The sequence below is a fragment of the Biomphalaria glabrata genome, chromosome 10 (genome assembly GCF_947242115.1).
Source record: "Biomphalaria glabrata chromosome 10, xgBioGlab47.1, whole genome shotgun sequence".
Lineage (NCBI taxonomy): Eukaryota > Metazoa > Mollusca > Gastropoda > Planorbidae > Biomphalaria > Biomphalaria glabrata.
This window is the reverse complement of record NC_074720.1, coordinates 26691547-26705031: the sequence shown is the minus strand read 5'-3', so window position 1 is coordinate 26705031 and position 13485 is coordinate 26691547. Positions and strand designations below refer to the sequence as shown.

Genomic DNA, 13485 nt, shown 5'->3' with positions numbered 1-13485 from the left:
TTTCCTTTCTAAGGTGTTCATGTTTTTCCCATAAGTAAGAATGACAAAGTCATCAACATACAAAGAGCACTCTATGCCAGGGGACAGCGCATTTATGATGCTATTTATTTTAATGTTAAACAGGGTGACTGACAGAATGCTGCCCTGGGGTACACCCATTTCCTGGTCATGAGTGTCAGAAGCGGAGTTGCCCACTCGGACCTGAAATTTTCGATCTTTCAGGAATTCCTCCACAAAACGGGGGAGGTGTCCCTTAAGCCCCATAAGCGCCAGGTCACGTAGAATGCCATGTTTCCAGGTTGTGTCATAGGCCTTTTCTATATCGAAGAATACAGCTACTAGATGTTCTCTTCTGAGTAATGCATTTCTAATATAAGCTTCCAGCCTTACCAGGTGGTCAGTTGTTGTCCGCCCCTGCCGGAATCCGCACTGGTAGTTTGAGATCACTTTATTCCTTTCCAGGTACCAGACCAGCCTACTGTTAATCATTCTTTCCATGGTTTTGCAGATGCAGCTTGTTAGTGCTATTGGTCGATAGTTAGCTGGGTCAGAGCCGTCTCTTCCCGGTTTAGGTATCGGTATAACTGTGGCTTTCCTCCAGCTGTTTGGGAAAGCGCCTGTTTGCCACACACAGTTATAGACCCCTAGCAGGACTGCCAATGAGGGCTCGGGAAGGTGCTTGAGGAACTGGTAATGGATTTCGTCTTCTCCAGGCGCTGTGTCATGTGACTTGTCCAGCGATTCCCTCAGTTCATCAAGCGAGAACGGTTTGTTGTAGTCTTCATTGTTCTCTGACTTGAAATCAATGGGGTGTCTTTCCTCCCTGGTTTTGACTTTTTGGAACTCTGGCGTGTAGTGTGCAGTGGATGATTTTTCTGCTATTGAGGATGCAAGGCAGTCAGCTATTTCTCTGGGGGACGTGACAGTTCGTCCTTGGTTTTTCAAATGCCCTATTGCATTTGATTCTTTCCCTTTGATTCGCCTTACTGCCTTCCAAACCGCTCTAGCAGAAGTTTTGGCATCCAGACTGCCGACAAAACTTCTCCAGGAATTCCTTTTGGCTGACCGTATGGTTTGTCTAGCCTTTGCTCTAGCTATCCTGAATAGCTTTAGGTTTTCCTGGGAAGGATTCTTTATAAATGCAGCCAGTCGTTTTTTCCTATCACCAATAGCACTTTTGCAAGCTGTATCAAACCATGGTTTGCTAGGCCGTTTTGGATTTGCAGAGGTTAGGGGTACAACTTTCCTGGCTATACTTAGTAGCTTGCTAGCAAAGGTATCAGCTGGGTTCTGTTCATGGAGGATATTTTCTGTGATATCCTCAGAGCATCTTTTTTGGAATTGTTCCCAATCAGCCTTATTCAGTTTCCACCGCTGAGGTCGTCCCAATGAAGGGAGATTGTTAGTAATGATGATTGGGAAGTGATCACTTCCCCGTAGATCATTGCTAACTGACCATTTAAAATCGTCCAGAAGTCCGGGGACGCATACGGTGAGGTCAATGCATGTGAATGATCCAGTTCCTGGGTGCAAGTAGGTCGGTGATGCATCATTAAGTATGCATAAATCATGTTGGAGGAAGATATCCTCCAGCATACGACCTCTTGTGTCGGTATTGTTGGATCCCCACATGGTGTTATGGGCATTGAAATCCCCAAGGATTAAATAAGGCCGGGGGAGTTGTTTCAATAGGTCCTCCATGTCTGTTCGGTTTAATGGAGCGCCTGGTGGTAGATACAGGCTGCAGCAAGTGATAACCTTGTGAAGGGTTATCCTAGCTGCTACGGCCTGTAGTGTGGTCTGTAGTTCTACCCTCTCATGGGGGATGCTATCCTTCACAAGGATACAGACTCCACCTGATGCTCTCTCTGCATCCTCAACATTCTTGGTGTAAGCACGGTAGCTTCGGAAGCTGATGCAATCTTTTAGAAATGTTTCCTGTAAGCAGACAGCTACAGGAGTCTCAGAGTCCATCAGTAGCTGCATTTCCTCGTAATTGGCCTTGAGGCCTCTACAATTCCACTGTACAATTCTGGAATCCATGGCTTATTCTAGATGACCTACTTGGAGCTATTTGGCCTTGGGAGGCCCCCGGAGGGGTTTCCCTTTATTTTAGTGACCTTGGTATTTTTATTCTTGGGTTTGGATGGAGAGGAGGACAACCCCCTTTTGGGGGAAGTCTTTCTCTCTGGAGAGGGGAGATCCCTCTGGTTAGAGCGGAGGTTATTTCCTCCTCTCTCACCTCGGGCATCCTCTCCGCTTTGATTTCTCCCCTTAGGGAGTTGGTCAACCTCTAACTCAGTAGAGGTTGGGGTGTCTGGCTGGGTTCTCTGAGGAGAACCTGTGTCAGACATGATGTCTCCGGGTTCTCCCGGAGTATTGGTTTTGACATGCTGCTCAGTCTCCATGCTCTCATCAGCGAGCACAGAGAACCTGTTCTTTAGCATGACAACAGGGCTTTCTTGTTTCTTCAGAGGTGTGTTCTTTGGCGGTGTTTTCTTCTGAGTTGGGGGAGGAGGAGGGGGTGGTGGGGTCAATGTGTCCGTCTGTGTGGCTATGGATCTTCCTTTCTTAGCAACAGCCTGGGCGTAGGTCTTTGTCAAGCCGAATTGGCCCTTGGGTAGGGCCAGTACAGCCGATTTCGCCTGGCTAAAGGTACATCCGTTTCTTGCCTTGTACTCCTGCACGGCAACCTCCTGTTTCCACACAGGGCAGTCCTTGGAGTAGGCTGAGTGGCCAGCTTGACAGTTTGGGCATTTGAACTGGGCTGTGCAGCCCTTGTCCTCATGACCCTCTCCAGCACATCTGGCACATTCAGTGTTCCTCTTACAGACTGCCGCGCCGTGTCCATAACCCTGGCACTTGAAGCACCTCATGGGGTTAGGTATGTAGGGCCTCACTGGAACTCGTAGGTATCCTGCCTTCACATACTCTGGCGGTGTCCTAGTTCCGAATGTGAGGATAATAGTGGCGGTTTTGACCTCCTCACCCTCCCTGCGCCTGGTAATGCGCCGGGCATGGGTGACTCCTTCAATGCCCTCCACTATTTCCTTCTCGGAACATTCCAGTAGGTCCCTAGAGCTGATTACACCTCTGCTGGTGTTCAGACTCTTGTGTGGCATGACTTCCACTTGGAGATCACAGAGTCTTCTGCATCTTAAAAGCCCATCAGAGTGTGTCTTGCTGTCTACTTCTACAAGGAGTTCCATTGTTTTGTGTAGCTTAGACACACTCTTGGGCTCTCCCACTACTGACTTGAGTCCCTTATAGATAATAAAAGGGCTCAACTTTGTCAGGCTTTTTCCCTCCTCTGTGCACCTAACCACCAGAAATGATGGCCAGGTGGCACAGCTTTTTGGGACCTCCTCTTTTTTATCGTCAATTCGTCGTTTCTTGCCCAGACATAGGTCTGGGGCAAGTAGTTTTGTGTGTGTTTTTTTGTCCATATATATTTTGGTTAATTCGGCACCTGTGCTCCCCACCCGCCATCGAGTCCAACAAGGGGACGGGCCATTCGGATGTCCAGAATGAGCCCGCCAGGGCTACACAGGTGCTATACTCAGTCAGCTGCTACATCGGACATGTGTCCGATACAGCACCTCCCTGATTGACCCTCCAGCCACCGCCCTCCAGCATAGGTCGACGACCTATGCTGGTAGCTCGGCATGACCAGCCGGTTGACCCAGAGCGGGCCATCTGGGTCTCAGGTCTAGGGGAACTTGGAGCCAAAGTATTGTGTTGTTGTGGTTTATCCTCAGATAGCCACCACTCAAACACCAGGATCTCTTTATCCCCCCTTACCCGTCGCAGTCCACGGCAAACGGACTGGTCTAGGACGTAGTGAGAATTTAAAGTTAAGGAGACAGTGTGATGATCAATGAAGGCAGACTTAGGAAAAGAGGAGGCAGACACAATGATAGAAAAGAAGTAGGGCACTTTTGAGCTCCAAAAGTGCTAAGGAAAGAGGAGCGCAGTTTAACGTCATGTCTCGGGACGGGTGAGAAATTTGATTCTGCGTATCTAGTCACGTAAAATAATACATTAGATCTACGATTCTTGTAAAAGACTAGATACTACAGTCTAGATCTAGCTAATCTAGCTTAGACTTTGAACACAGTGTCACACACTAAGATTATATCTAGATCTAGGGCACTAGACTAGACCTATTTATTAAATTGCCAGTGCACAGAAGTAATATGATCTTATAATGTAGCCTGGATGAAAATATAAGCCCACAAAATTAAACAAGAAAAATTAAGTCTTAAAATATACGTAATGTAGTTCCAATGTGGATGAAAATCAACATGTTCAGTGAAAAATCGATCCGATAAAATGATACTAATCTATGAATAGATTAGTTCTAGCTATTGTTAAGGAGCAGTTAACACATTCTGCGCAAACTCTGAAACGCTAATTTAAAATTTATTTCCGCAGCGATGACCCATCCGCTGCAATGGTGTTGAATTTTTTTTATGCTTTTTTTTTTTCGATCGGCGAAATTCCAGGACATTCAAGGAGATATTTTTAAAATTCAGGAGATTTCCAGGACTTTTTAAATTTTTTTTTTATTCCAGGACATCCTGGAATTTCAGGAGGCCATGGACACCCTGTTTAATGATGATCATCTAAAAATGTTAATACATCATCTAAAATACCAGTGATGGGAACAGACTTTAACAAATTTTAGGAAATTTTGTAGAATATATCTATCTATCTAGACTGATTCAATCCACTCTAGTCACTCATAGAGTAGATCTAGGTCTAGTCTAAAAGACAATATGGTAACAAAAGATTTTTCTAAAAATAGAACTTTAACCCTGTCAAAAGACAGAATGTGCACATTCTCAATATAAATCAAAATCTTATTTCGCATTCTTCTGAAAATGGAAAAATAATAAAATTGGATTTTTTTCATTAAAAAAATTGAAAAAAAATTCTGATTTTTTTTCATCAATAAAATGTCTGTGAAAATTTCGGATTTTTTTTGTTAGAAAATCGGATCAGATGAAATTTTCAAAATTCCCAAAGTACATCGACTAGTAAACCTATTTCAACAATATAATACAACAAGATCTAGTTTCTAGGGCTTAGTTATCTTCACAAAAAGGATGTAATTCCTGCTATCTATTGAAGTAGATTAAAATCCATCTGAGATCTAGATTTGGGCCAACAAGTTTTAAGTTAAGTATTAACAGCTTAAACTCATGAAATATATAAATGAGTAGATTTAGTCTTGATTTAGATCTACTGTTCCGACAGAACCCAGATCAAGATTTGTAGATCTACTCATCAGACAGATCTACTTCTAGATTCTATATCTTGGATCAAAATTTAAATCTACCCATATTTCTTAAAGAATATTTACATTCTAATGAAAAAATAATAATTTTTATTGCACATATAAAGTGAAGATGCTGCAAGAGGTGAAACAGCTTTAACAATTTTGTTTCAAAATGTCAGAACTAACAAAGATAAACTGGCAAGATGCAAAGAAATTTAGATCAAGTTCTTAATGTTAATTAGGTCGGCTTACCCAGAGGGTACATAAATTGGTCCCCTTGAAACCGGGGTATTTTGATATAGTACCCCCACCCCCCAAACTACATCTATAATGTAGCCCTATTGCAGCAGGTTCCTTACAGCTAGAATACATTTTTTGTGAGTACAATGATAAGAAGTGACATTCAACTATTTATTAGACAGACACAGTTATTTATATTTATGCAGAAGAATTTTGTTCTTTGATGACCCTACAGTAACCCTTAAGCAAGTCATTATAACACTAAACTTACATTGACACTAGCTTCTTCTCTAATCTGTGTTATGGTCTTGGGTCCTGTTTCTGAAGCAATTTTGCGTGGCTTCCACTAAAGAAAAAAATATTTTTTAAAAATTTTAAAAATATTAAAAAATAGACTTGATACATTTCAAAAATAAATGCAAGGGTAAAACTTCAGTAATGAGTTAATATAAAACTTACATCATTTTCTCGAAGTTCAATAACGTCCTGAAGCATAAAACGAATGCGCGAAGGAAGTTCGCTGTTTGCAGCAAACTGATTGATTCGCTCAAAGTACTGATCCATCCATGCCTGAAATAAACAGTTGAATGGACACATTTTAGAATTAGAGAAAGCTATCCCAACAGTAAGATCAAATGAGGAATAAGAAAAAGATAAAAATAATTTCATAAATGAATTACACAAAAATGGCTTAAGTCAGACACTGCTAGAGCTTTCACACAACTGGAAGAAGCATCATGAATCAGGACTTGAAATAAATGACAAATGAGGCCCTATGCTTTATGAGGAACGCAAAGGAAAGATGATGATGATGAACAAATTTTGACTAGTGGCTTCAGTACAAGAACTTACACAATTACTATGAGTAAATAACAAAGCAGAACCAAACTTCTAAATAATATGTTACAAAGTTTAACTATTATACATTAAACATACATTAAAATAAGAAGAATAACAAATAAGAAGAAATAGCTTACCCGAGCTTTAGGGAGATCTATGCGCGGGCCAATGGTGCGCATTATCTGACACAGGCACTCGAGGTCCTCCGACATATCTTTAAGCTGTGCATTTTTTTTCTTCTCCAGCAGTTGCTTGATGCACTTGTGTAGAATCCCCTCATGCAACATGTCCAATTTGCCAAGTTCCCCTAAAAAAAAAGGAAAAGTTTGCTTACACTTGATTTATAACAAAGTCAAATCTCATACTGTAACACAAAGTTATCAACAATAAGAATTCCAACTACATTTACTTTTGACTTGAGATAATGGCCTAAGTAATTACCAATGAACTTGATGTTCCCAAGCATTTTCTTTTTGACAATGTGGTACTGCTCACATTCCTCCTCTGTAAGAGCAACATCTTTCTTGTCAAATGCTGTGTATACAATGGAAAATATTCAGTATTTTTATTATGTTACATGTGTACAAATGTTCACTGTTATTATATATATTACTTGTGTGCGATGAAGAATAAATATACACAATTTACCTTCAGTTGCATGAGATCGATTCTCGAACTCATCTTGGCACTTGTTTAACAAGAGCCGCCGGAAAGTCTGAAAAATGTATGAAGTACTAAATTTAGTTTTAATATCTAATTCTGAACTAAATTATCAATACACTGTTAAAATGTCTCTAGAGACATTTGCTGCACCACCCCCCCAAAAATATATAAATAAATATGTTTGTATAGTGTAGGCAGCCTTTTATTCAAATATGGGTGGAACTGATTTACCAGACTCTTTCTTGTGCTTGGCTTATTGGATTTCAGAAGCAATTTACATGCTGCTTTACCCATGTTTGAAATGTGCATGTTTTTTTACAATGACAACAAAAAGCTTTGTCATTGACGCCAAGATTTGTAGATCTAAATACATCTTTTTCAAGACACAGTGCATTAAATAATGTCTCATTTTTAGGAATTTTAATACAAATGTAGGTTAGAGAACTAGATCTAGTATTCTAGAACACAGTCCAAGTAGATTAGATCTACAATTCTTGTATAAGACTAGATTCTTGTTCTAGCTTAGAATGAGCACAGTCACTAGATCTACTTATTAAATTCACAGCGCATAGAAGTAATAATGTAGTCCAATGAAAATATAAAGGCACAAAATGAAACAGGAAAAATTGGAAGTCTCAAAATTATAAGATCTGAAGATGCATAACGTAAAACCAATTCTGAAGAAAATCAATGTGTTCACTGAAACAAAATGATCTGATACTGATAATATTAATAATTGTCAATGAGCAGTAAACACATTCTGCGCAGACTCAGAAAAGCTAATTTATAATTTAGTTCCACCCATAATGGCTCATCCTCTGATTTCATGGTGAAGAATAATTTTTTAATGCCTTTTTTTTCCGATCGGCGAAATTCCAGGACATTCTAGGAGATATTTTAAAATTCCAGGAGCTTTCCAGGACATCCTGGAATTTCAGAATCTGTGGAAACCCTGAATGTAAAAACTATTTGCTCAATATATTAGCTTTTATTATATAAAAATTCAGAAAGGCAGAAAAACAAACTTACTGTGACGTTATTATTGGAGGGGGGGTCAAAGTTAGGAGAATCTTCACATAATCTATGGCACAGTTGAGCATACAAGGAACTGTACTTGGGTTCTTCTAGAGCTTTTTCAAAAATCTGATGGAGAGTACAATGATAAAGAACAGACAAATTGAACAAGCCAATCAATTATCTCAAAATTACAAAAACAATTTATCTAAGTACATCTGAGGTGTAAGTGACTTACCAGGAGAATAATGCCTTTAAGGATAACTTGTGTTTCAATGCCTACATTGAGAAGTTCTAAGCTCAGCTTGTCAAATTTTTCTGGGGTAAGTTTGTTAAGGATACTGTCCAAAGAAGAGATCAGAAATTATGTTAAAAAAAAATTGGACATTAAATATGGCTTCTAAAGAAAAAGTGATGTTAACAGTAGGATAATTCTGTAAAATTGCTTTAAGCACTAGAGATAAAATAATACTGAAAATACAGATACCAGATTAAGTCTAAAAAATTCTGAAAAAAAAAATAAAGCTGCTACCAAATAAACTTACCCTCTAACTCTTCGAAAAATTTGGTCATTTTTGTCTTGGGATTTGACATCCCTTGGAGCACTGCTGGGTGGAACCCATCGATTGTTAGGAATGGGCGACGATGCGCCTGAACTGGATTTGAGAGTGGGTGGTCTCTCGTCCCTGAAAAAGAAACAACTGCTTAGTCTAGTATACACAATCGGTTGAAATAAACAAAAGTATTGGTTGAAATAAACAAAAGTAAGGTTGTGCATGGAAAATGATGCATAAACTAATCTTAAGAAAAAGTAAGATTAATACTATTATAAAATGACAAGTAGATCTAGTGACTAAAAGAAGTGCATATAATAGAATTTTCATGTAGTTTATATATTACATCTTTAATATTACATATAATAGCAGCACCAGTAGAAAGTTTTGATGAGTGAAAATGGTACATTAAATATGTCAGGGAATTTTTTGAAAATCCTTATCAGAGCAACAACCACAGAGCTCTGACTAGGCAACTATTTCCAGCAGCAACTCTGCATATTTGTATCAAGATTATCCCCACACGCACACAAAAAGAACAATAATTAGATTGATAGTGTTGACAACCCCATCAGCTACCCAGAGGTCAAATAGTAACATGAGAAACTATTTATGTATCTTCCTATATGCTCCCTATTATAAAATCTATTGATTACTAGTGAAATCTTTTTAGGAACATAATCTGATACTAATTTTTTATTTTAAAACTTAACTAGCTAGCAAAGTATTTTCCTAAATATAATCTTGCATCCATGTGTGTGTGTGTGTATATATATATATATGTATATGCTTACTAAAACTTCATAGAACTTATACCAATTATAATAAATAAATGATTTATTACCGTCCTCCTAAGTGTGGAGAAACACCACCCTTGGATGACTGTGAGTCCAGTATGCTGCTTATATTTGACCAGTCAGTTAGAAGCTCTTGCACATAAAAAGGACAACAAATAAATCTTTGAAATGTGTGGGTGACCTGCAAAAAAAAAAAAATTTTATTTGAAATTTATATAATATTTTAATCAGGTCTACAATTTTATAATGTGTGTATGTATGTAGGTATATATATAATTTAAAAATCATTTTAAAAAATACTCATTAATTCATGTCACTGTCAGCTACTCGTTTCTTTTAAAGGAAATCAACTATACATATATAGGGCTAATTTTGAGTAATTGTTCCTCATCACAGATGATTTTATTTTTTTTTTTTTAATATTAAAAGCCCTAGGTTACTAGATATTTAGATTAGATATATATTAGAATTGAATAAAAAGTAAATAAGATGTTTACTTTCATGCTTAAGGTCAACTATTAATATGTGTGAGCCTGACCCAATTTCCACCAACAGGCATTAAAATATTTATCCATTTTTATATACTATTATACTTGGCCAATATCCCTGGCCTCATAAAAAAAATTATTTCTGTAATTTTTTTGTGTGTTAAAAATGTATTATCTAGATTTAAAAAATATTTAAGATCTTGATAGATATTTTCTCTTCTTCTAGTGACTTGTCCTAAGAGAAGAGAATAATATAAATTTTGTTTGATTAGAGGTCTTTTTATTCCATCTATAAGTAGATCAGACTCTAGAATTACTCTAGATTTTTACTATCGACTAGCAAAATATCGCTTTTGATTTTTTTAACAGATCAAGATAGATTTAGATCTATATTTAAATGACATTGACTATTACAGTAAATTAAGTATTGGAATGTACTGCTTTGGTTGGTGTTTACTTCATTATACAAATCTAGATAAGATTGAATCAGAATTTTAATATAGATCTAGAGTAAGCTCTTATATCCTGAACACCCCATCAATTTCTCAGCTGAACGCGTCACCTTTTTTTTTTTTTTTCTGGGACTGCACATGTCTAATTTTAGTTCTGTATTTTTGTTCCGTTTTTCCAAAGCAGATGGCAGTTTTTTTTTTTAGATTCTCTGTAACTATGTAACGAAGGCATGTCAAACAAGGCGTTGGGGAGCCGCATGCGGCCCGCGACCACCTTAAAAATTATCAAAATAATGTTAAACTATTGCACTGGAAAATAAAAGATGACAAGCTACTTGAATTGAAAAATAGTATTTGTTAAACTGAACAACGAGTTTGAATCTGCAGTGAAAGCCAGCTACATTTTTTTCAAACTTAATTGCAAGCCATAGCAAATCATTTAGTGAAAAGGATTTTCTGAAGGAGTGTGTCATTAAAGCTGCGGAATTCCAGAAAATGTGAAAGCATTGAAAGAAATAACTTTAACTAGTAACACTGTGGCAGATAGAATAAATGACATGTCAGTGAGCTTGAGTGAACAATTAAAGAACAAAATAGATTTTGAAATATTCTCATTGGCTCTCTATGAGTCAACTGATGTAACGGGTGTAGCACAGTTGGCTATACTCATAAGGACCTGTGACAGGAATTTTGAGATACATGAGGAGCTACCATAGCTTTTTTCTATACGTAACACCACAACAAGCGAGGATGTTTTTGAGAAATAACAGGTGATATTGCAGTACAATTTACCTTTGGTAAAGCAAGCTAGTCTAACAACGGATGGCGCACTAACAATTATGAAATGGTTTTGATGCAAAGCTACTTGCATAAATAAGAGAGATTAATGCTAAATTTAAATTTGCTCATTTTCAGTGCATCATTCACCAAGAAACATAACGCACAAAGCAATTACAATTTCAACATGTCATAAGACTGGTTTCAGTCACTATCAATGTTATTCGTGTCCATGGCTTAAATCATCGCCAATTTTCAATGTTTCTGAATGACATTGGACACGAAATTTGCTGGCTCTCCTGTTATGAGAAATTAAAGAGATTTGTTGTGTTGTGTGAAGAAATTTTATTGTTTCTGAACATGAAAGGTAAACCTGTTGAACATTTCCATACTGACGAATGGGTTCAGGATTTGGCATTTGCAATTGATCTCATTGATTACCTGCAAGACTTGAATTTGAAACTTCAAAGTAAAGACTAAATTGTCACAACTGCACGTGATCATGTGAAGTGCTTTCAAGCAAAATTATGAATATGAAGAGAAAATCTTGTTCACTTGTCGGGAACTAAAAAGATTAAATACGACTACAACATTTGATAAATATGTCTTACAACTGGAATCGTTAGTAGATGCTTTCACTGGCTGTTTTCATGACTTCATTTGATACGAGCAAGAATTTTCGTTGTTTTTATCTCCATTTTTATTTACTTCTGAAAATGCTGCTGGTAATGTGCAACTAGAGCTGATAGAATAGCAGTTAGATTATTTGTTGAAAGCGAAGAATAAACAAGTGGCTGCGCCAAAATTTAGTTATTTACCTAAACGTTATGTTTAATTGCGGAAATTGCAGCCAGAATTCTAGCTATTTTTGCAAGCACTGATCTCTGTGAGCAGTTCTTTTCTATAATGAAAGCTACAAATCACCTCACCTCTGATCAAAATTTGTCATCAGTGATGATAGTGTCAGTGACAAACAAACTTCCACCAAATATTAATAAATTTGTATCCCAGAAATATGTCAGGACAAAGAAAAAAATGCCCAATCTTAGTCATTTTTAATTATGAAATTGTACTGCAAATTTAGCTAACTAAGGGACATGTATGCCATTAATTATTGTATTCTATTATATTGTTTCTAATTTACATAAAACTAGTAAGCTGATTTGCAAATGATTTTTGGCTGCTGCCCCATAGGATATAGTAAATTTTTTATGCGGCCCATACACCTTAACGAGTTTGACATGCCTGATGTAACATAAATTATATTGTGTTCATTTAAAATTATTTTGACTGTATTAAAAGAAGTAGATTCACTTCTGTAAAATGTATTTATAGTCTGTCTATGGCCTCATATACTATCTCTCTCTCTCTGTGTGTATATATATATATATATATATATATATATATATATATATATATATATATATATATATATATATATATATATATATATATATATAATTTATAGGTTGTTTTTTTTATATACCTATTTAACCTACTTTTAGAAAGACATAATAAATCTATATATAGATTATAGATCTATAAATTAATTTTATTATAATTTAATAAACGTGACATTTTCAACTAGGCCTACATGCATTCTCTCTTTTAATTCCCATCCATGGACCCTCTTCTTGTTTTCATAATTTGGATGTTCGTTTTGTTGCACCTTAATACCACCCATATGACTCTTTCCCCCTCCCCCCCCCCCCTCATTTAATTCTCTTTAACAGCTAACAGTATTAATGTGATTGGAATGTCTTTCTAAAGATCAGTGGAAGCTTATTTTGATAGGCCTATCAGCCTACGATCAAACTGACTCCTAATATAGCCCTCATCCCTTATATGGGGGAAAATTGCCGGGGGAGGTTAAAACAATAGCTTTACATAATGGCATGACAATGGTTACCGAGAATCTAAAAAAACTGCCCTCTGTTTTGGAAAAACGGAACAAAAATGCGCAGTCCTGAAACGTCGATTTTTGCTCCAAACATAAAAACAAATGAAAAACAAAAAAAGCAACACGCTCAGCGAAGGAGAATTTCATGGGGTGTCCCAAATATAGGAGTAAGAGCTTACTCTATGGACTCTATAACTAAATTATATATATATACTTTTGATGTAATCTAGATTAAGATTTAAGATGGACATGAAATTTTATGAGTATTACTATTCTATTGTATTGAAATTTGATCTAGAACTGACTAGAGTCTAGAGTCGTAGAGTCTAGACTACTTAGATTTAGAATCTAGATATATAGAGATAATAGACTTATAGTGACGATAGTCAATATAGACTCTAATGTCTCTAACTACTCTTTTAGTCTTTACTAACTCCTTCCAATAACCCTAACTCCTAAGTCTAGAATAGTGACTAATA

General features: G+C 36.9%; 2 protein-coding genes across 2 annotated transcripts in view; one reads left to right on the top strand and one right to left on the bottom strand.

Moving 5' to 3' along the window:
* LOC106069518 (serine/threonine-protein kinase 38-like) overlaps positions 1-13485 on the top strand; it is a 234674-nt gene that overhangs the window by 140108 nt on the left and 81081 nt on the right. The gene's annotated exons all lie outside the window — the stretch shown is intronic.
* Positions 1-13485, bottom strand: part of LOC106061076 (eukaryotic translation initiation factor 4 gamma 2-like) — a 30104-nt gene that overhangs the window by 16125 nt on the left and 494 nt on the right. Inside the window, exons 2-10 of the mRNA XM_056043612.1 lie at positions 9437-9570; positions 8584-8724; positions 8277-8379; positions 8054-8167; positions 7010-7076; positions 6803-6895; positions 6499-6668; positions 5981-6091; positions 5793-5867 (exon numbers count right to left, since the gene is read on the bottom strand). Of these exons, the coding sequence (XP_055899587.1) occupies positions 5793-5867; positions 5981-6091; positions 6499-6668; positions 6803-6895; positions 7010-7076; positions 8054-8167; positions 8277-8379; positions 8584-8724; positions 9437-9570 (1008 nt within the window). The remainder of the gene's footprint in view (positions 1-5792; positions 5868-5980; positions 6092-6498; positions 6669-6802; positions 6896-7009; positions 7077-8053; positions 8168-8276; positions 8380-8583; positions 8725-9436; positions 9571-13485) is intronic.